Source organism: Liolophura sinensis, chromosome 1 (genome assembly GCF_032854445.1).
Source record: "Liolophura sinensis isolate JHLJ2023 chromosome 1, CUHK_Ljap_v2, whole genome shotgun sequence".
Classification (NCBI taxonomy): Eukaryota; Metazoa; Mollusca; class Polyplacophora; order Chitonida; family Chitonidae; genus Liolophura; species Liolophura sinensis.
The window spans coordinates 9,052,964-9,078,020 of NC_088295.1; the positions used below are offsets into that span (position 1 = coordinate 9,052,964).

General features: G+C 39.0%; 1 protein-coding gene across 1 annotated transcript; it reads right to left on the reverse strand.

Annotated features, from left to right (window-relative positions):
- Positions 1–2,422: 2,422 nt before the first annotated feature.
- Positions 2,423–23,672, reverse strand: LOC135462065 (neuronal acetylcholine receptor subunit alpha-10-like). Its single transcript, XM_064739416.1, has 7 exons — positions 23,376–23,672; positions 9,217–9,410; positions 8,185–8,300; positions 7,190–7,644; positions 6,467–6,553; positions 3,801–3,916; positions 2,423–3,202 (listed from the first exon to the last, which is right to left on the reverse strand). Exons 1-7 carry the CDS (start codon positions 23,419–23,421, stop codon positions 2,726–2,728), a joined length of 1,491 nt encoding a protein of 496 aa, XP_064595486.1. The 5' UTR covers positions 23,422–23,672; the 3' UTR covers positions 2,423–2,725.
- Between the last annotated feature and the right edge of the window lie 1,385 nt (positions 23,673–25,057).

Below are 25,057 nucleotides of genomic sequence, written 5' to 3' on the forward strand. Positions count from 1 at the left end.
AGAAGTAAATTATTGACTGGTACTCCTACCGGTCCAATATCTCTAGACACACGGATTGGTGCGGCATTCATCGTACTGCACAAGTAAGTTCGTAAGGTTTGAGGGCTTTACACGAAAGCCCAGTAGCGCTGTCATATAAAATCGTCGTCATTTTCGCCTTTGGGCACTTTTGCTTAGTCTGAGGAAGTAAGTCTATTCTGAATAAGTTTGCTGATAATTGCCTACTTCTAGCAACCTGCGGATGGTCATGGGTTTCCTGCGGGCTCTGTCCGCTTTTCTCCCACCAAAATGCTGGCCCCCGTCGTGAAAGTGAAATATTCTTGATTACTGCGTAAAACTCCAATAAAATAAAATAATTAAATAAATAAAAGGGATTTAATTTCTCAACTGCATGGAAAATACTCTTACGACTTTGAACCAACTGTTAAGAAAGAGGTCAGTCTCTGGCAATATCGAATTCGCTCTCTCTCTCTCTCTCTGCATAAATATGTTCTTGTCAACAGTTCTGCAAAAGATGATTTGAAATTTGTTTTCCATATCTATGTGAAAGTACACACAATATAAACATAAGATTTTTATCATTTTATTAAAAAACAGAAACCACTGTTTAAGTGGCTAACTGACGTGTACATTATAATGCGTGCATCACTGAAAAGACAGCGCCGTCCTTTCTAGGTACCAGCTGCTAAATTCAATAAATGATGGCAAAATTTGTTCCAAGCTAGTTAACCCGATGGGCGTGTTTGCGATACTTTAAAGTGGCCTTAGGACACAGGGTAGTATTATATACAGACAACCAGCCATAGATACACGCACCCTATCTGCTCTGTATGCAGAATACGTGAGCGACACAGCTACCTGCATATAATTGCATTTCAAGAACAGTAATGACTCAGTATCACAAGTGTAAGTTCCATGTAGTACAAAACTAGACTTTCTCTTATCTCTGGGAATAGGGATATGAACGGCTTTTTTCTTTTTCTGTCCTCTTACAATAATTTACAATATTACAATAGGACACACCTGTTACCCCATCTCAATCATATCAGATTCAAAATAAAACACTACATAATATACTGAACAACTTTTCGTTACATTGTCTAAATTCCGTCGTACTCGTACGTCTGACAGTCGACATGAAGACTACCTAGGAAAGTGATTCTAATAATTTATCACTTCTATTTTGGTTCATTGTTAACACGGATGCAAACAAAAATATCTGCCGATATTTGCTCGACAAAGCCGATCATAGGAAGCAAATATTAAAACAAACCCAAGTTCTCGTGAAATATAGCAGTTATCAGGACGTGTTCGGATAACAGATGAAGTAGTGTTCGTGATATTGTGCACTGCAGTAAGAGAGTAACAAGTTCAACATAATTAGGTTTCGTGAAATTGCAGTTATCAGGTAGAGAATAACAAATTAAGCACGCGTTTTCTTAAAACTATGGATTACAGCCAGATAATGAGCTTCTCCTGACATCGGAAAAATCACGAAAAGAATAATAAAAGTGAAAAGTAATAAAAAGTAAAAGTTTGATACATATGGGTATTGGACTGTGGTAGAACACCCATATTTGCCGATTGAACGGGTGTATTGGTCAATCCTCCCATTACATGCTATGACGTGTTATCTGCTACTGTTATACATAGTACACTATTTACAAAGATTACTATCTTGCTAATAGTGTCATTTGAATGGCAAGCGTTTGTATGATACAGCGTGTTCACTTGTGCCTTGGCCAACGTCCTTATTGGTATTGTATACGGATACTCATAACGACAGTTGTTGTTCGTCACTACATATACAGTGAAAAACATTATATGACTAAATAAACATGACGTCATATTTACATCTATGTATTAACAGAAAGTTGCATAATTAATAGGATGCTTGAGCATTGGTACCAGCTACAACCCTCTGTCGTCATTCAGTACAAGAACTGAATGCTGCATATGTTTCATTATCAACAGAACTGTCACAGCAGCATTAGTTTGCGGGTTCGAGGCTGGATATTGCCTTTATGTTCATGTTGTATTGCAGCACTGGTACGGGCAACCATCCTCTAGTCTTGTGTCAATACATACTACCTTGTGATCACGTTGATATAAAGTATACAATGTTACGTGTTTACGACGTCACTCATAAAAGTCTCATTGAAGTCTGACTTTATGAGATTGTTAATGTCGGCGTCCTGCAAGTTACATAATATTGACTGAAACAAATTAAATAAATAAATAAATAAATTAATTAATTAATTAAATGATAAATTTACAGCAAGTTTTTTTCTGAAAGTGTTTTGCCTTGAGATACACCTGATAAGAAAACTTAACTTGAATAGTGAAAACGACTTCTCAGCATCGTGGTAGTTTTCTCATCATAAGATTCACTCACATCGTTGCTATAGTATACAGTCATCCTTTGTTTGTTGCAGTCATCGCAGCGCTTATTTTCATGGCTGTCCAGGCTCCGTATATTATCATAAGACATTGTTGACATCAGTGGCTGGACTCCAGACGCACATTTAGTAGCACATATATAATGATACATATTTAACGATGTCTAGGTGTGTTCTCCACATAAAACATAGTGTGGCATTAATGTTTTGGTGGCCTTTCAAGGATATAATAGCTTCCTTTCCATGAATCCGAACCATAAAACAGCATGTCGTTTGCATCATGCACCAACACATTTAGTAGTATGGTTTGTGCGCCAACAGTATAACTAAACAGCTGTGTTGTTGGCTCTGGGGAAAATGGTGAACACAGAGACAATGATGCAGCCCAGGTAGATAAAAAAGAAAATCCTATCGAGAACTAGAGCGACGACTTTCCATTCTTTGCCGATGTAATCCTTTGACTCTCGCTCTGTTATCCGACACGCCATGGCCACCACGTGACGTTTTATCTCTCTCACCTCAGACTCCAGGTTTTCTATAGCTTTCATTGGCGATCCCGAATAGTTGGAGGATTCTGAATCCGAATTCGTCATGGACCCTTGGCCATGAGGGCCATTGGAAAACAGCTTCCATTTCTCCTCTTTTTGCATTTCGTAACCCACTTGTTCATACACAAATGGCGGATACCTCTGTTTCTCTGTGCCTCCATTGGCCGGAGCCGATGGCTTCTGCTCCCTCGTTGTGCTTACGTGTTTCACTTGACTGTGCATACACAATATCCTAGCCAAGACGTTGATCATAATCTGGATATTGATAAATATAAAGTACACTCACTTTATTAGTGTCTAAAATCTTGTGTAAGATTATTTTGTATTCCATGCCTTTATAATCTAATTTACAAAGTATACATCGAAAGATCATTATGAGTGAATGACTGGCTTTTTGCCCTCTTTGACATTTACTTGATCTTATAAATAATAGGAGTTAATATGGTTCAGCGTGTGAAGAATGGCAAAATGCAAAATTCTGACACAAAAACAGAAATGCTCAAGGAAACCCTTGAAAGAAAAACAGAAGCTAAATTCTGAAAAATATGAGCATATTTTAGCAGCCATCATAAATAAAAAACTTGTGACCATTTGCCAACTATCATACTATCGAGCAATATTTTATGGTTCGTGCTGACTTTAAACGTCACAAGGCAGCATTTCCAGCGATTTTTAAGATTCATGATCTTTAAATCTATTTGTACCATTAGGACGGATAAGTAATTAAGTTGGTTATAAATGTTCTCTGTAAGTGGCAACAGCACATTTCAAAAATAACATTGCACAGAATAATGGTGCCTTTATATAGGATTTTTTCATTTGACATATTTTTATGTTGTGGTGAGAGAATTACCTTCTTGACAATAAGTGGAACTCTGGATCTGTTTCCATGGAAATACAAATTCACCACAATCACGGACAAAAATGTCGACAGGGTGATGAGTATCATATTAAGGCAATAATAGGCACCTGAAATGGGAGAAATAAATATACGTAATCAACACGTGATATTCGCGTATAACACATTAAAATACATTGCCAGTTAAAAACATGTTAAAGACTGAGAAATAAGTATTTAAGTTAAGAGGCAACTCCGTCAACTAACCCATGAACTCGTACAACTTTGATGTCACACCAGACTTAATACCTTAAGAAAACTTCACATGTTTTCACCTTTGCACCAAGGCTTGTGTGATTTTGAAGAGAATGAGCCCGCAGATTGAAATGCAGTATTGGTATCACCTAGATACAGTATCGTTATGTCCACTCGAATATCTGTATATGCGCGAAACCCTCCCTCTTACACCTGAGTTTATAAAGGAGACAAACACAGATAATGAACTAATGATTTTCCACCCCCTCCTCCCCCCATGGGGTTGCCATTCCTTCAAAAGAGAAAAAAATGTGTCTTCGTTTTGATTAAATTCTTCTACTGTTTTCAAACTTTTTAGAAGAAGAATGTGCTCAGGCTTTACTATACAAGGTGACCACAGCCGCGAAAAAGGTGACTGACAAACATACCCATAGACTCTCACAAATGTTAATTTATTTATCTATTTATGAAGTTTTTTATTTATCTGATTTTTGGTTTACGCCACACTCAAGTACTTTTTCACTTATACCATGGTGTTCAGTCTATGACTGGAGGAAAGCGGAATGCCCGGAGTAAACCACCCACCTGTTACTGACGAACTTTCCTTCATGAATCGCACTGATGTGGACAGGTACCATCTGTGAGCGCGGAGGTTAGTATGTTAGCGCGGAGCAAATGAACCGGGATCTCCCACCAATGAGGTCGGCTCTACCAGGTAAGTGAAATTTTCTTGAGTACTGCGTAAAACAGCAATCAAATAAATACATAAATAAACTGATGTGAACACCATGTTGATGAAGACAAGTGTCTTTACCGAACATTGAACAAACTGCGCAAATGGTCCCACGAACGGCGTCAAGCGTTTGTTGTTGCTAAGACCTCGACAAGCAGTGGGAGCGGGCGAATCTACAAATTCCATGTCCGTGTTTTGAACCCGCACCTTGTGTGTCCAAGCGATTGAAACGCAATGCGCCTAGCCACTAGACCACGACAAACACTCGCACGAATGTTTACAGATCTTATCATTTAAAGTGTTCAATTTATATACTCATGGTTTTAGACAGGCCTTTAAGTGCACAATAGATCTGAAATGAAGTCGACTCCAAACTGATATGACACAAACGCCACATTTGACTAAAAATATGTACAAAAATTATTTTTTAATTCCACTGATGTGGACAGGCATGGTCTCACTGCATGGACTCACTGCTTCCATTGGCATGGTCTCACTGCATGGACCATCGTAGTCCTTTCTCCTGAAGCATTTTGACTCCGAGGACAAGTTCTCAGGACAAACTATTTTGAAGCAGTTTGGGTGTCTTTGGCGTCTTGCAAATAACGCTTATCCCATCCGATTGTTTATATTCATTTTACAGAATCATATCTGAGATCACCAGTAAGTTAATTTTCACATAGAAATTCATGTAGATGCAGCTTTTTACTATTTTTCTGTTAGGGCGAAGTCAAATAAATGATCCTCGCAAAGAATTATTCTGAAAACTAGTTTCAGTGTTTCAAAATGAGGACAAAACATTTACGTGAAAAGTAGTCGTAAGCTGTGACAGATGACATTTAAATTAGCTTTTTGGGAGAAACGCCTTTTTTTCGTTTGAGTCTCCAGAAGTCTCATATAAATATATAGAGGTGTTTAGTATATATTTCCCTAAGGCTATGGGACCATCGCTTTCTGAATATTCTATTGCTCCGGGCGGCTTTCGTGGAAATAAAACACATCTCTATCGAAACAGTCACTCTATAAATTTGCCACACGAAGGTTATTTCACCACGAAATTGACTGCGGGTTGTAGGTAAAGATTGCTTGCTATATTCATAGTTATTGGCAGTTAATGTAATGGATTAGCCCTGCAGACAGTGTCGGCTGAATAGGCATCTCAGAAAAGTTCCTAATTGTATGGACGTCATTTAGAACGGGATAATACAGTTGGCAATTTGTGCTAAAGTGATACACCCATGCACGCACTGTATCACCAACACGACAAGGTATCGTAAATAGATACGCCTGGTCTACATTTTCCAATAAAAATACCGCCTGTGAAAGCAGAACATGGCCTTAATTAGTCATAGTTAAGATTTATGAAATGTATATATATATATATATATATATATATATATATATATATATATATATATATACATACATTTCATAGCTATATATATATATACATTTCATAATTATATATACACACACACATATACTATATATATATATATATATATATATATATATATATATATATATATATAACACACCTATATATGTGTGTGTGTGTGTAGTTAACTCGTGCGTATGAAAAATGCCACTGCCACTCGTGTTATAATGATAATTCATATGAATTGCACAATTTAGACCAAAACGAGCGAAGTGACACTGTGAATATGACCGTGCCAAATCCGGGTTGACTTACCTATTAAGGGTATGGATGTGGCGGCTGGGGGCGTGGACTCGGCCAAGAGAAGCAGCAGGACGAAAAACGCAACAAAAATGTTCATACCTGAAAGAAAGTTAGGGAAGAGCTAATAAATGTGCTAATGATAAATATACTAAAACGTATAACATAACGGAACTCTACTACATACAGGATGCACAAAAAGGGAGATGTATATAGGTGAACAACAGTTCAAAATAGCAGTGGCCATTTTTAGCTAACACAATGTAACACGATGAGAAGGTCCGCTTGTCAGTGATCATATAAAACATAAGCACTAGAAGCACCATGAGCAATAACAAGGTGTCTCGAGTGGATGTTCATCTAAGCATCTGGTTCCACCACAATGTGCTGCCCATGATTTTTGGGGGGACAGTACAGTACAACAGTCCGGTATTTAGTGGAATATCTAATCTCTTGACAAAAAACCCTTGGAGGAGAAGTACTGCTTCAAATTATCCGATAATAAATTCTAAAGTATAGACTAAACATAATTTGGCTTTATTAAACCTGAGCCTTGTGTGATTTTATGGTTAACATTAAAAGTGTGATTTTTCGTTTAAGGACATAAGAACATGCACACTGCACATGCTTCATTGTGTTTATTGTGTATATAAGGGATCAGACGGGTGAGGAGGGTTTGCTATAGGATTGTAAAGGACGACTATTCAGTATATCCATGGATATTTGTTCCTCACTCACCTAACTGCATCTTAGCCGGGGACTCCGGGGGTAACCAGAAGAGAACAAGGGTGAGGGACGATAGCAGCACGCAGGGTAAGATCAGAATGTAGTTATAAAAGGCCACCTTCCGGCGAAGTTTTAAGGTGAATCTTAGGTCAGGGTATGGTTCGGGACAACACACGTAGTACTTTACGTTCTTCCTGGCTCTGTGCTCCACAATCTCCCATTCATTACTGGGCACATAGTCAGTCAGATCAAAACCTGTATAGTTATCAAAAAACTCCACATCCAGTTTGTCGCCATTGTATGTCCAGGAACCGAATTTCATATAACATTCCTGCTCATCAAAAGGAAAGAATGTGATGTCGATTGAACAAGAGCTCTTGTAGACGGCCTGGGGTACCCACAGAACGGTACCGTCACGGTACACAACAGCCAGGGCGTCTCGCATCTCTGTCAAACGTTCATCAGCACTACAAACGATTTAAACAGAGACGAATGTAGGTTAGTGTTAAAGTCGTTAACACGACAATAGCCGTAATACGCATACCCAAACAATCATATACGGAAGACTTGCAACTTGGATACCAGTCGTTCAGCTATTGGGCTACAAACTGATAATGTACATTACATCATTACATCAGAAATAGTTATATTATGTAAGATAAGAAGATTACACTAATGAGTAATTAATTAATACGCTGTAGATAACAAGAACAGCGTGGTAAAATAATCCCGGAAAATAATTACTGAAATCGATAACGAGCACATTAGCTAGTTAAACAGAAGTACGAATAAAGAATCAAAAGATGTGAAAATTGCTCCTGTCACTAAAGAAGTCACACGTCCAGCAGCGAGAGAAACGTATAATTGCTCTTTCAACAACTTCGCATCAACGATTGCGGTAATTCTGTGACCATTAGGGCACTTGAAATGTGACAGGTACTTACATTACCTGTCACATTACCATTACCCGGTAGTCTCGCGGAAACATCAGCACTGAGAGAACTTACTAATTGTACAGCATTATGTCTGGCATCCATATTTTATTCCTTGGCACGCGGACCGAAGAAATATTGGCAAATGCGCTGGATTCATTCTCCCAGCTGAGCAGAATGTCTTTCCAACGCTGAACAAAGAAACAAAAACAGAAAACAAGTCTTATCAGTGTTAGGCATCTGTCGCTGAAAAGTCAGCGAGGAGATGGCTTTTTTCCCAACTATGGTTTACAGAGCGAATATTCGGTGCAATGTATTGAATTATATATAACTGACAATTCATAGCATCTAACTTTAAAACTCTTTAAAGAATAAAATGGAGAATGTCGTTAAAGAACAAAATTTGTCTGCACTTATATGTTACGCCAAACAAGCAGGCCAAGCTGATTTAATTGAGTTTTAGGTCGTGCTCAGGAGTTTTCATTTCCACGACGTCGGAGGAAGTAAACGGGCTTCAAGAAAATAACCACACCTTGCCTTATACCGAATATACTTCCTCACAAGTAACTGTGGGATTCGAACTCAAGATGTTATTATTTCAAAGCTTGTGATCCAAGCTAAATCAGTCTACACGGGAAGGCTGTGGTGTGTATGGGGGTGGGGGGGAGGGGCAATTAACTGATATCAATGGTATACATTAACATATTATGTTTAAACGCGTGCTTTTCAATTTGGATTAACCGATAGCCTCTGTGGCCAAGTGATAATCGTGCGAGCTCAGCACAATCACCTGGAAACCTTGCACCAATAAGATCGTTGTTTGAGTTCAAGTCCATCCTGCTGGATTCCTTCCCAGATGGTGGTGAGTTTCTTCCGGAGTCTATCTGGTTTCTTAACACCATCATACGTCAGACAAGTGAAATGTTCTTGAGTACGAATTCAAATAGCAATCAAATAAATAAATAAATAAATAAAGGAATAAATAATTTGAATTTTCCAGGTCCTAATACAGCACAATTCCCGTTAACTTTTTCAGGGTACTACATTACTGAAGTCACTGAGCGATAAGAAGAAACGTGTCATGAGCAAAATGGGATTAATACGTACATACGTCCCCCAGACGTTCGTGGTGAGGACTTGGTTACGTTCATCCAAATCCAGGATCTGTACCAAGGTAAGACCATATTCTACCACCAACTTGTCCTCGCTGTCATTCACAGGGCGTCCTAATCGGCCAACTGTATCATACGTATTCAGCAGCTGCTTAATTAACTGTTTCTCCTTAGACGAGATCACCATTCCTGAAAGACAGGAAACACGACAGGCTATATGTTGTGGTGACCTTGACCTACTGCAGGCGACATTACACTTCCGGCCCAGACAGAGCCATGTCCTTGAAGATGGACAGCTCGTTACCAAAGTCTTGTCCTCGGGACCCTCATTTTTAACCCTCATCTGTACAATTGTCCTTCACTACGCAAATTCAGATAATTTGTTCATGAGAAGTTTATAAATGCAGCTGCAATTCATAATACTTTTACAAATTCTACTTGTGAAAATTTATGAAACTTTATGGGCTATCTGATATAAGGGTTGCATCCATACAGGCACGAGTGAAGGAACTTCTTTAAGAGATTGATGTATCATAGAATCCCATGTATGGGTCTATATATACTAGTACTTTCTATGCAACACACATTAAAAACCCCCCAAAAGAATGCATGCCTTTACAACAAAAATGTATTGCTTTGCTTTGAATTGTACATTTTCCAAGATACATGCGTGCTCGATGGGTGCTTTAAAAAGAGATAAATTAGTATTTTAAATATTTATATACGTTCTTCTGAGAGATCATTTTTGTCATCACGTTCACAAAACAGTTGTATTCTAGTAGTAGTAAAAGGGGTAAACCGCTATAGGCATCAGCAGGTCGTGTGCCATAAGGTGGAATACTGCTGTATTATTATTTTCATGAATACACTGTACATTTAGTGGACTCTTGATAAAGGTTGTCACGTGGTCGAAGAAAAAAAAAGAAGAACAACAAAAATAATAATAATAAACTTTCTGGAACCTTTCTGGTCCACCAAGGGCCTTTTCTAGTTTGACGTGAAACCTCGTTTTTATGCAAACTCAGTGATGCAATTTACCTATTTTTATTTCAAAAATCAGTACCTCTGTTTGGGTCTCATCTCAGCAACGTTTTAATCGGCTTAGTTTATAGTTTAGTCTATATCAGCTTCTGTGCACGGGTAACATTGGTCCAATGGCAGAAATGCCAAAAAAATATGAGGAGACTACCCTCAAGCCTACAGACAACAAGACTTTTGGTCAATTGTCACTCACCTTGAATTATTCCCCGGGATAAGAAAACTAAACGGATAAAACAGAAAACAAAGCAAACAAAAAGCATTTGCAATATGAAGGGGAAGAAGTGGTGAATATATGGCGACACAGCAGAGGGACAGTGCACAAACATCAGTGAACACAAAGTCTACAGGTAAAGGACTTAGTGAGGCATGGCACTGATAAGGTATTGTCTGTATGATAAGTGGATTTATTCAGACCGTCGGCCATGCCAGCCTTTTTAAGTGATTACCAGCTGTTCATGTCATTTCCAAATATTTGCCTTTTTATAAAGTATTATATACCTGTCTGCCCCCTTAGAACACGAGTCTCTGAGCTATACTGATGTCTTGTAACTGATAAACGAGTATGGATGTCGTATTACACTAATTCATAACTGGACAAACATAATGCTAACCGACGCACATATCTCTTTTCAATACCGTACAAAGTGTAACCAGACACATATAGAAGTGTTTGCTACTGGTGTATCAATAGCAACGCCAAACCAATCTGTCACACTGACGGGAAGTTCTCAAAACAACAATTCAACCAAGATCTTCTAATGTGATCATATTGGAGTCATAGCTTTCAACCTGGAGGAAAAATCCTTTGCATAATGTAAGTATACAACATGAAGGTAGATAGAGCTCCTTACTAGATGAGCAAACACACGGGTTGTCTTCATCAATGTCATCCACAACTACTTGAGTGGAACTCATAATGGTCATCGTGGATGTTTCTAATATGCAATAAATCATTAATATAATTAATGGCTTTTCTCTTTTCTGTGTAGGATATTAATGTATTTATAAGCCAGTGATTCCCCCGTCATAATAACTGATATTAATTATTTTAATAATTTGGAGAGCTCTCGTTTAATCACTTGATTACCTGTCAGTTAAATAATAATACCATCAATTCAGTAAGTATGTGAATCATGCCAATACGAAAACGTTATCTACTTTGTATATCAGTTAATAGGAGTGTGTTGACATTTTGATCGGTTTGACATCGGACAAAGGCTCGTAGTTGTAAGCACTAATTATTGCGATAGAGCAATATAGCAATTATATCAACATACTTTGTTTGACTGCTATAGGTCTACACTGTGATTCCCAACTGCTTGGCATCTGTCAATGTCAATAAAACATCTCCTATTTGAGATGCAAAGATTGCCATCGGGATCGTGATCAGCACTGAGTGTTTACTTCTCTCGATTGATCATCCATGATTACATCCATGATTACACAGCTAATGTAACAATCCGGTGGAAAGCAATCAACGCCCATAGACAAAACCAGAAACAGTATGTAAATTATGTTCCATTATGATCTATACTGTTGACAGACCGAGGAATTAAAACAATGTAATATGTTTTGAATCTGCGTGCCTTCAGTTTAAAACAAAAAACAATAAATTGTTTTTGGAAACACTTTTGTTTTTCATAAAACAATGTGAAAGTGAGGGGAAAGTAGCGACAATCAAAACTGGTGATAACTGACATTTGGTGATAACTGATATTTGGTGATAACTGACATTTGGTGATAACTAACATTTTGCACTTTAATCAGAGTTTTATTCCCACTGTTCGTAACCTTGCTTGAATTCTGCTTAAATGAAAGATACCATTTTACAACAGATGACTAGGTTCCAAGAGGAGTTTACAAACAAGGCAGAACAGGCGGTTTATGCTGTGTATGTACTGCAAAAAGACCATATTCCCCGACGTGATCTGGGTTGAACTCGCCATATCGTTAATATGTAACAAACAATAACTAGTACGCTTAAGCCTTTCTCGGTACCATGATCACATTCTCTTTCACTGGACAGTTTTATCAAGCAATGCTTTTTGCCTATTACCATGCGGCTTTTAAAATTAAAACTTGAACTTAAAAACTTAAAAATGACTTTACCATTTTTCTACCAACCTAGTTTAAAAAACTTGTTTTATACGCCATTTTCATGACGCAGACAAAACAAAGCGTCTAAAAAATCTTGTAATTAATTATTTAAAGACATGATGAATTTAGAAATGATCTGGAAAAACTGGGATAAGACATAAATTATTAATGTTTGAAAACTCAACCAGTTATAGCCTTCATCCATCAACACACTGCCGCTAATTTCCCCGAACACAATCAGTTCCAGGCCTATAGAGTGACAGAGGATGTGTTACGTAGTCTCATTTTACACCTTGAACGTCTTTGTTGACAGTTATGATAATAAACGAGTTGATATCAGCCGGTTCCATGCAACCACCTAATGGCGGTAATTTCAAGCATGTGATTTGGCGATTCATTCGGAACGTTGCGTGTTTACAAACCACACAGAGAGCATTGTGTCAGCAGATTCAACATGAGGAGTTCGTTCGCTGATCGCCATTCTCATTGCCGATCCTGCCTAATCGAGTCAACTTGAACGGCACTAATAATACAATAAATCAGGATATTCTTGGAATAGACACAATTCTCTTCCTTGGTACCACATAGAACAACAGTCTAGATCAACAATAAATATTCTAATCATGTGGAAAAGGGATGTGGAAATATACGCCTCATTCTAACGAGCTGGTCTCATTACTACACCATGACAAAAACAGTTCCGTATATAAAGTAAGTCTATTTATAAACGTCAGGCTGATTACTGCATCTGACATTTAATTTGTTAAGAAATAGTACAGCAATGGAATATATAATCAGTGACATCACGTGTGACCAACCCTGCGGCAGCCTCTGCATAATATCGGTATTTCTGCCCTGTGAAGTGTGAAACTGGAAGGTGTGCAAACACACTGGCGTAATTTCACTACAGCAATTTTCAGGGAATAGTTTTGTGCATAACGAAAGTATGTTTTGTTCGCGATATGCTTATGACAGGAACAGTAGATAGTTGATAGTTGATTTCCGCTTCCTCCAACGACTTATCACTGACTATAGAACTGATGCAGTTCCGGTTTCCGGAGACCTCTGTCTGAACGGAAAGATCATAACCAAGAACCAGTTAACCCGTGAAATGAAGCTAAGCGAAGAGTCGTACTTAAGTGTCGTTTGTCAGTATACTGAATGTCAAACGATGTGGCATCTTAATTCTAACTTATGATTTATTTATTTATTTGACTGGTGTTTTACACGTACTCACAAATATTTCACTCATACGACGGCGGCCAGCATTATGGTGGGAGGGAACCAGGCAGAGCCCGGGGGAAACCCACGACCATCCGCAGGTTGCTGTCAGACCTTTCCCCTTACAGCCGGAGAGGAAGCCAGCTTGAGCTGGGCTCGAACTCACAGCAACCGCATTGGTGAGAGGCTCCTGGGTCATTACACTGCGCTAGCGCGGTAACCAACTGAGCCACGAAGCCCCCCTCTGACTTATGACGTATGACTTTAGTTGTAGTTGTGCATATTTTGAATTAGTTTCCTCAAGTACTTAATCCCAAGCTAAAAATGAAACCAGACCTAGTCGCCCCTTTTCACACTGACTTGTCGCTCCGAAGTAACTCTGTAATCCGATCAAGGGATGAAGGACTATTACACCAAGCAGTATCGTCGATTTAACACACAAATGAATGAATGAACTGCTAAAAATCAGGAACAAAGACTTCAACTGGACTGGCAACAAATGCTCTTGGAGGTGATATTTGCGGAGATCTAATTAGCGATGACTCAGTATCCCAGCGGAAACTAGATTTAACTTCCGTGATATTATTCGTCATGTTTCCCAACACGCGATTTACCCTTTAATTCCAGCACACGCTACTAGAGGTAGTTACTAATAAATCCCACTGTCTGTTTCACACGAAGAGAATCACTGATTTAAATATGTAAGTCAAACAAATTTAAGTATATATGCAAGTTTTTCTTAACTCTGCGTTACATTCTTCGTCCTAATCTTCAAACCCTTCACCGGACTGATCACCACTGTAACCCTGCCGTGTTGCTTTAAGATTGCTGTTGTGACTACATCCCAAAGTCACGAAATGCAACCACTAAATTGACAAGGTAAGACATATAATATTTATAAATTCGTTTAAAATCTATAAATCCCGTCAGCGATTTTAAAATAAAAATTGATATTTACAAGTACTCAATTCACTTTGTGTCACATTCAAAATTACCAGTCATGATGTCAAATTAATATAACATTTAACTGTAATGAATGTTTGTCTAATATCAGAGTAGCCAACACCATCGACCGGAATAAACTGGATGTCGTACTGATTCGTACATTAAAATTAAGAACACTGACACTTTAGGAATGCAATCATGTAAATGGCTAAAATGGCGCAAAGATATGTTGTTCTGTATGTGTTAGAAATATAACTATTGTTAGTGTGGACTTTTGTTTGTTACAAACTCTAACTCACATAAGAGAAACAGGGTTAATGGTTAACCACATATTGGCGTTGTTAGCACGCCAGCGCGGCGCAATGACCCAGGAGCCTCTGATCAATGCGGTAGCTCTTGGCTAATGTCCAGTATATTCTCTGGAGTTAAGTCCAGCTCATACTGGTTTCCTCTCCGGGCGTACGTGAGGAGGTCTTCCAGCAACCTGCGGATAGTTGTGGGTTTCCCCTAGGCTCTACCCGGTGTCCTTCCACCATAATGGGCCGTTGTATAAGTGAAATATTGCTGATAACGACATAACACAACAATCAAGTAAATAAATAAATTAATTAGTGTTGACATTACAATATGTTTATGGTCATCTTAAATTTTCTTAGTCTAAAAAGAAATTTGTAAAACTAAACCGTAAAACATTATCGATACGTTTTTTTCCTCTGTCATAGTGTACTGAGCATATACAGCTAGCTTTACTGAGAAAAATCCTTATGATGTTATGAGTATATACATATGTGTTATTTCACAGCATTCTGGATATTCCTACATGCTGACGGTTGCGCTAGAAAGTCTTCATAGTGTAAAGGATATACTTGTATATCGACGTTTAAATTTCCATTCACGGGGAAACTCAGAAAGATTTGTTTGTTGAGAAAGATCTCCTCTGGGTACTAAATATATACAAATGCAGCTTAGAAAGATCCTTGCATGGTAATGAATGTAGATGTATACCCATGAACAGTGCAGTTTAGAGAGATCTTCATTGTTCACTAAACATATACACATGCAGGGTGCAGCTCAGAAAGATTCACTAAACGTAATATATATATATATATAGAACCAAGAAGTTGGCAGGCTATAGTATAACTTTACCATGCGGTTAGACATACGCTTTATTCACGACATACGCTTTATTCACGACGACGAAGCTAAGACAAGCACTGGCTAAAACCTGAACAATGACCTAGAGTTTCATAATCACCACAAAGATCCAGGCATTTCTTTTTGCTTTCTGCGCAGCTCTGCAATAACTAAAGATCACTAAGGTAAATATTTATTATTAAGGCGATCGTTCATTATTCGCTCCATGGAGTATTACGACATGTTACAATAACGTACAGGCGTCTGATAAAATTAATGGCAACCTAACACGCACGCGTTCTTAACGCACGTGTCAAATGAATCGAGGCCACCATACAGTAGCTTACACCTGTTAGCAGAAGTGACCAGCGGCATCACTCTGTTAATCAGTATAATAATTTATTGAAGCAAAACTACTGGGTTGAGACCATTGCTGAATCAGTGAGTGTTTTAAAGAAATGACAAAAAGAATTGATGTATATTAACTGTTTACCGTTCATTCTCTGGATATCCAAGTGTTTGTATTTCAGTGTCGGTTTACACCTTCTTCATGAATAATTCCGTTATTTATGAAATCGGTAAGGCTTGCCAGTGAATAAACAAAGTGAAGACCGATGGAATCCTGGACGGCTTGTCTGGCACCTCAAACCGTCTCGACGTGCGTTCAAACACGCTACATGATTAATCAACACTCACTGGTTCGAACTGAGGAAGCATAGACTATTTCAACATCTGCAGCTTTTACAGGTAACTTCAAGATGAATCAGTGCTACTTTTTTCACTTTTCTTCCTTATCTGCCTATATGTGTGTGCTTGGGCTTTGACGTCATGATTAACAACAAGCAGTCATTGGGTGTGTGTACTTTGCCCTCAAAGTACACCACTGAAATATCATGCCGAAGACACCAGACATGAAAGCCCACCCAATCACATTATACTGACACCGGGTGAATCAGCCCTGTTTCCTTGCTCTAACCTCGTCAAGTGAGGCAGCAACAAGTATACCATTTTTAATGTCCTTCGTACGACACGAGCCGGTTTTGATCCAGCCTCTCCCGACTTCGAGGCTGACGCTCTATCCATTAGGTCATTAAAGTGGTCCGTCAACCATTATAAATCAGTTGGAAAGCATACGATTCTTTTTTTCAATAAAATTTTTTTCTTAAATTCTATTAGCAGGTGTAGCGCCATGTCAACGTGACTCATCTTACAAGTATTTTAAGTGCCACACAACACGACGCTTTCATCATTATAAGTCACTAAATCTGCGCTATTCAATTTACTCCGCAATGACCTATACACCTATAGACACACATTCCCAAATGAGAGGAAACAGGTTCAGTTTCTCGCCACAGAGACCACGGATAGAAAAAGTTTTGTTTTCACGTTATGTAACTAGGCAGGGCGATATTAAGTAAACAGATTAAATTGCATCAAAAATAATTTACTTCTTCAGCATTTTTGTATTACGCTGAGAGGGATATTTCATCCTGCTCTTTTAGTGCATGGTTGAAGAGACATCATCCCTCATCTGAAAATTTGTGGTTGACTGTTTGTTCACAGCCAAGTGTGGATGACTGTGCTTCTCTCAGTGAGAACCTCTGAGGTCAAATGAGAGGAGATTCAGTTAGGAGCCTCGGTGTATTCGGCAATGAGCAGGACTTTTCAGGGATGATGACAGTAGAAGGTGAGTGATAATACTATCGGTCTGTCTGCTATCTGTAACCAGTCCTGAAGATCTCTGTCTGATAGCTTCTATCTATTCGTCAGCAGAGATTCCCTGCGCAAACAGGCGTGTTCCTGCTAGCCAGACTCACCAACAGCTGGTCTGTCACTCACTTACAAGGGCCACAGCAACGCTTTATCCTTACAGACAAATGTAAGAATGGTTCCTCCAAACGCATAACATTTACTTGGATTCTGAACAGCGTGCAGCTTCCTGTATATTGAATATTACCCCATCTTGTTGCTCTGATCATTATGAGTAAATCCCAAGCAGCCCACTTCGGCATACACTGACAACTCGTATTCAGAATGCTCACTGCCCAGTTTAAACCTACTCTGAGTGCAAATGTCGTATTTATAGGAAACCTGGACGACGTCAGTGGACTGTTGCGACAATTTCACAGAGGGTAATAACCAACTGTCAAATCAGCCAATTCAAATTCGAGTTGCCAGAGGATGGAGTTGAGAATTGGCGCTGATTAGAGCTGGACGCACCGGACGCCTGCTAGGTAATGCAAAATGACTCCCCTAATCGATTGTCGCCAGACGAGGAAACTCTTTTAGAGTTTGAGGTTATCGATCAGGAGACAAAAACTGGAGCATTCTTGAGCCTTTCTGCTAATCTTATCGACTCTCATAGAGTCATTACACTGACTCTCTACTGGTGCTTTGACCTTGTCCTTATACCACTCGACATTTTGTATAGATTGTGGATACACATGGCCGCAATCACTAACATTAACTAAAGCCAGTCAAAACTAAATGAAACGAATATTTGTAAGGAGCAGAAGTAAATACGTGTACGTAGTCCACCTTTTATTTTAGGCTAACCGAACCATGTAGACTTCAGGCTAAGACTGGACAGTTACACAGAGGAAACGTAACAAGTACCTGCATTAAAATATTCTACTACAAGATGTTCTTTAATTTGTTGTTTTCCTTTTCGATGGTCAGATTTTTTCACCACAGGAAATGTGCGTCATATCTGGCGTCCTTCCCTATTTCAACAGGTGTTTGGTAGACTTGATCCAGCGCAGAGTTAGATTCCCTCTTATAACAACCTGATCAAGTTCATACTGAACGCTTGAACGTGCCTACGTGAAGGACTTGACTACATAAGATTAGTTTAACTAGGACCGATATTCTACTGACCCTCCCCTGGCTTTGTTGATATCTCACAGCTGGCATACCTCTTTGAAACCTGATAGTATGCCCGAAGGAAAGAAAATTCTGGTATAATTTACTGGGCCAATATGCATGTTTCCACTTGTTTTGATATGCTTTTTTTTTTCCATACCTGAAACATTTTGGATTTTTGTACGATGTAGAAACGAAAGGGTGCAATCCGCATCAGGTTGAGCATCGTACTTATAAGAAACTTGGAGGACAGGCCATCTTCCGTTTAATATTCTTTTTCACTCAAAAGGTTCAGTCGATCCATGAAATGCTAAGCTATCATCAGGCCGTTTACAAATAGCCATTTCTTAGCCATTTCGAATTGCCAGCAACATTGGAAACGGATTGTTTTGATATCAATCTTCCTTTTGAGTACGTAGAGAAAGAAACCTTACGACAGGTACAGTATAAGGACAGTATTAATTCATATTTTAAATATAGTATTTAAATCAAACTCACAATTTACTCTATTATCAAAAAGTCGTTAGTTTGTTTTGCAAAGTTAATTTGCAAATTACTTCTGAACCAAATTTAGATTCATGTTTTAGCATGGTATGAAGCACACAACTGGGCCGTGGTGTCCATTGGAAGTTTCGCTCTGATTTGTTCTCCGTACAATATAGACGCCTCAAGGAGCCGGCTAATTACATGTACCTAGCGAACTACTATCCATACAACCAAACTAACGTTCTTGAAATAGAGCTGCCAGTTTTAAAATAACACCGATAGGTGTATAAATGCTCCGGTGGAAGACAACCAAAGATGAATTCGTGTTCAAAGAAAATGCCCGAAGAACAACCCTTTTTATCTATGTCCAGAATGTACTTAAAAACCGTGTAATCCATTACTGAAACAAATATAAAATCAATGCCTGTGGCTGCGCAGCTTAGTTAGGATTTCCTGAGGTTTTGGTAATTCTTGAACATTAACAACACGTAAAGTGGAACTTAATCCTGGTTTTGCCTCTCTCACATCAACCAATCAGCGACGATTCTGTAGTTTTCATAACTCCATAACTATATTTTACACCTTAAAATAGACATTTATTTATTATAAATATGTGTCAGTTTCTCTGCTTCGTAAAAGCACTTCACTGCATGCCCATTCGTTTGCTATAGTGTGCCGTTTTTGAACATTCACCACTTTACTAAACTATGGACATAAAAATCTCTGATTGATAGTGTAAATCTGAGATCAACGAAATGTATGTGTTGTACAGAATGTATTTAAAGCAATGTAGTCTGTTTACGACAAAGGCCGTTGACACTTCCAGGCTATATAGCACACAAACAGATATGTTTGGCTTCCGTCCGGTAACAGAATGCGTGGAGCCCCAGCTGGCCAGTCCTGGCTTCAGTGATTTGTATTAAGCGAAACTAAACCATATTAAATTGCTTGAAACTTGGAGATGGGTCAGGTGCTCCAACGATGCTTATTCGAACAACTCTTCATCGGCGGAAGAACGCCACACACATCCGTTTACCTCTCCGTATATCTTCTTCACGTTCGACAGCCGCTGTAAATCGCACCGTGCCGATTGATTCTAACAGCATTACTCATTACCTTTACGCGATTGCTAGTTGTCGTTTTTTGCGAGCAGTCCGCTTAACCATCGAAGTGTGGCAAAATACAATTAAAGCTTTAAAGAAATCATTTCGACTATTTAATGTACGGAAGTAAAAATCAATAAAGACTTTGAGCTAAAAGGTTTGGTTGGTTCTGACTCTGGTTAAGTAATCCTGGGACACAGATCTCTGACCAGTGACAGTCTGAACGTCTCCCACAAGACAGGGGGGCGGATCTCTGGGCCACTGACTCAACCACACGTACACGGAAACAACAAGACGCTCGTTTTCTGTTTCACAAAAACATCTCCATTCGATACGGCGCGTTTGACCTGGCATTTCTGTATGCAGACACCACTGACGTGTCCAATCCTTAGTAGCCCGGTAGAATTTAGGGGAAAGTTTTGGGGAGAGATAATTTCCTGAAAACGCTAACTCTGAAGCAACGAAAGCGCAATGTCCTGAAAATAAACGAGCCAAAACGCTGGCAGATTCGGGGAAGTAACGGGACTATCTAAAAAAAGTGTTGGCAAGTGACGCAATCCTAAGACGGAATACTTTAGTAGAAACCTGGCTATGGTAAACTCATTAAAGCTTAAAGCAGTGTGTATGATCTGGTTACAGACGTGTTTTAAATGTGCTTTGGACAAATTAATCGTATTGGTGCTGCACAAGATTAACACACTGGCAGTCAGGTCAAACGACTAACGGTTCTTACGACATGAAGACTAACGGGTAACGTTTGATCATCAGCACTCACAGAGACATGAAGACAAATGTTACTCCTGCTTGTATGTAAGTTACCACCAGTCCAAATCATATCCAAATTTTTTTCACAGCAATACAATACTCTCGCCGTTCAACATTACATTAAGTACAAACTAAACTCAATCTGCTGATTATTTCGGTTTACCCAAAAGGGGCAAATATTTACAAGATCTGATACAGTGCCTTAAGATAAACACTAAACATATGGCCCATCCTGACAAACTGACAGCAGAAGCAGAGATAACGTTTAGCTTCGTGATAGGAAGGGTGCAGACTTGTTCTGAAGGGGAACTGTATTATCAAATCACAACGGTGGCGCGGTGACGCACCTTGTGAAGTTTAAGTTTAAAAATTATCTCTTTAGATATGTTCGTCATTAGCAGTATATTTTCACGAAGATTGAGGAAAACGTTTACACAGGACCATCTCTAATAAGTAATTTGACTAATATGCTAAACGAGAGCAAAATGTGGTCAAAAGAGCATTAGGAGCTAGTTGATTAAAAATGAATGGCAATTAAGGGCTTTGCTTGATGAAGAACGCTCTGAAGAGTGGCTGTAAACAAACATTTCTTCAAATGACTAACTATCAAAAACAGGACTATGTACACAGGAGTATCTCTAACCAGTAGTTTGACTATAATGTTAAACAAGTACAAAAATGTGATCAAAAGAGCACTAAGAACTGACTAAAAATGAATACCAATTAAGGGTTTTATTTGATCAAGAGCACTCTGATGTGTTGTTGTAAACAAACATTTGCTCAAATGGTTATCTATCAAACAATTAAATGTATTTATAAGCACAGCGTCGCTTTGCTTCTGAACTTGAATGCAAGAAAACGCTTATGCCTGATTTCTGTTTACATTTATTTTGCATTTAATGCGGATCTGTGGGGCATTAAGCAGTTCTGGTATATATAGTTGTCCATAGATCCAGGTAATGGGGTATACAAAGCTGAACATGCAGGATTGGGTCCATTCATCTGGCGGTATATTTAAGTGGATGAGATATAATCTGTATAATGATGATAGGGATAACAAAGACAGATTTGTACCGTTAATCACAGGTGTTCAGATTACACAAACATATCGATTTACTGCTTCAAAGAATATTGCGGAAAAGAAATGTCCATGTCTACACAGCTTCGTCATTCATTGCTAATTTTCTGTATGAGATTGTAATGACGCATTACGCAACGACAGAGAATTACTAATTACATGTGTATCAAAGAGTCGCAATAAATACCTTCAGCTGTTTGATTACAGGTAACTAAAACACTTTGGAACCGCAAGGCCTCCCAGAGATAAACATAATGTCAGCATGTTATATAAATTAAATTGGCGAAATTAAGATTTATTTCTCAACCAAAATGGTTTCCAGGTGAATGGAAAGACTTTGGATTGCTTATTGCTTTAATATAAATAAAGTGTCTGCATGAAACGAAAATAGATAGAAAATCAATGCCATCAAAACGAACAAGCTACAGCTTTCGGCAAAGTATCAAATTTGCATGCTGTACATTTGCAATATAGACGGGTTGCCAACAAGTGATGGTGCTGTTTAAATGTCAGAAAGTGTTTCGCAAAAGTTCTAGAAGGAAAGATTGTTGCTGGTTCATCGATGACATTTAGATACAAAAACAGCATTATTTGCGAAATACCATATTACATCTCTTTACGAGAGACAAGTAAGTATAGGATATCGCGCATGCAGCCAGAGAAGCAGCTCTGCGGAGAAAAGTTCATATATTTTATTTTTCAGAGAAAATACGAAATGTTATGATACACCGATTTCTAGACATTACTGCATCCATAGTTGCAATCCCGGACGACTTGCAAAAGGGAAATTTGTGAGGAAAAAGATCATTTTTCGGGACATAGTTTTACAACACCACGTGAATTTTACTACGGTGAATTTTTCATGAGTAGTCACTGTGAACATCATTCTCTGGTAAAAGTTTTTCAAGATGCTATATTTCTGCATAACTTTCATGTCTTATGGAAAGGTAACTTTGCGGATAAAATTTTGCAACAACAAATGATTTCTGAGACGAATTAGCAATATCGATGGTCATTTGAAACACACCATAGATAGGTTTTCTTTTAGTAATAAATTTTACACATTGATATCAGTTTGCGAGTACATATAATTTATTCCAAATGCTTATTTGTTGTGAATTTTGGGGCGCTTATGCTTTTACGCAATTATTTACAGTATTGACAATTTATTATTTAAAAAACAAATCATAGCACTTCTGTTGCTAGCACTTGTCACAGGTGTTTAAAACTTATACAACAAAAGTAGGCATAAAGCTCGGCGATCCGAATCTTAACCTATATGGTGCAAGAAAACATACGTAACGGATAGGGGAAGTGAATATAAGTAAACATTTTCCAAGCAGATTTGCAAACAACACTGTGCATTTCACAGAGTATGTCATAGCTAACAAAGTAATGTAAAACTTACTGGGAGATACTTACTGGCGAGAAATCCAAGTACAAAGCACGTAGTCCACGTCTGCGTCATGATGTCATCACATAACGAGACCCCCACTTTTCCACATCCACCTTACAGCATGTTTTTGTTAAGTAAACTTCTCGGTGTAATGTAAGGCTCTACGCCACACTATTTAATCCAGATATACGAAGACCGCTGCTTTATATCGGCTTTAAGAACGTCTAGGCAGTTCCAGAGCGATGTAATGCAATGAATGGTTCAAGATGAAGGCGGGTATTCACCTGCGGGGTGATCCTATCCGCTACTTCACAGCAGCACCCGTGACGTCTAACGGTAAATCTTGTCCAGGGTTTCACCGAATAAGCTCTAATTTATCTAGCTCATATATCGTGCGGCACAGTCGGGTGATTCACGCTCTGCTTCTATCGTGTTCCACAGTCCCTCCGCGAAGGCTGCCATATGCTGTGGGGCTCTCCCTTGATACACCATGCCAAATAAATCCCCAAGGGCCCTTCTAATGGATCCGCACAAATGCGCCTAAGCATGAAATGAAATAATATAATAATTATTAGCATGTGTATATAAAGCTGTTACATTTTCCCATTATAATTCCTCATTTTTTCACCGTATGGTTGCTCTCATATTCCATGAATTAAATCGCATGTTATTACCTACATGAAACACCCGGTGGGTATAGTAATGATAGATTGCTAGTATGGGCGTATTACATGATGAAGCGTCATAGGCCCCGGGTTCGGACCATCACCACACAATTACACAACTGAAGGACAACAACATTAACAACACATCCTGCTCTTTGACCAAAATAACTCCAAGGGACACGATGTTCCGATAAGTCGACGATAACTGTCTGGGCTTCCGACATGTCTCACCACGATATGTCAGCCAACTCCGCCAAACAGATGGACAGAGCTCGAGATGATGACTGTAGACAGATACGCCGCTGCAATGTATGACATAACGGACTTTGGACTTTACATAACGACATGCGCACCTCCACGGGGAGTAAGAGCCCTGCTTGTTTCAGGAACAAATTAACACGACCCCTTTTGGGAAATCCCTCATTTTAAACACTTCCCATATCCATCATACTTACATTTAGCTTCAGATTGAGCTACTTTAGCGAAGACTAACCCTTCTAGCTATGTTCCCCTTGTGAAAGTAGTCGGTGTCATTCGAATCGTTCATAGTCTGAGCGGCACATTTGCCCCATTGGCTCACCAGTCGGGATAACAAGCTTGATTTCAGCCCACGTTTCTGATAGTAAAGCCAATTCATGCATGGCCTGTAGGTACAATTCCATGCATCTTAAAATAGTAAGTGCTCAGCAGCAGTGCGGTAAACGGGTGGTAGAGGGACTCAAATAAAGTGAATCGGCGTTCTCGGTGTTGTGCTGGTACGACAACTGCTGGTCACAGTGGCATTACAGCGAGGCTGACAGGTCAGTCAACACCTCCACACCCAACACGGCTGATTTACGCGACACCACCCCATTATCGACACAAGGCGGACATGGTTTGTGTCCAGTGATCCGCCTGAAAAGGTAATGAATTGACGGCAGGTTATCTCTACTCTTCGACAAAACATGGTTGGATTGTGCGGTAACATGTCGTTCAAAGGCTTTTTCACATGGGCTAAACCTCACAGATCGTTAGTCGGTCCTGTCTAAATGGCGGGCGAGTCA

Coding starts and splice junctions, on each gene's coding strand:
- LOC135462065 (XM_064739416.1), bottom strand. CDS start 23,421: ATGACGCAGACGTGGACTACGTGCTTTGTACTTGGATTTCTCGCCA. Junction 8,301..9,216: donor CGAACGTCTGGGGGACGTAT/GTACGTATTAAT, acceptor TTCTTTGTTCAG/CGTTGGAAAGACATTCTGCT. Junction 6,554..7,189: donor CCCGGCTAAGATGCAGTTAG/GTGAGTGAGGAA, acceptor ACTTTCTTTCAG/GTATGAACATTTTTGTTGCG.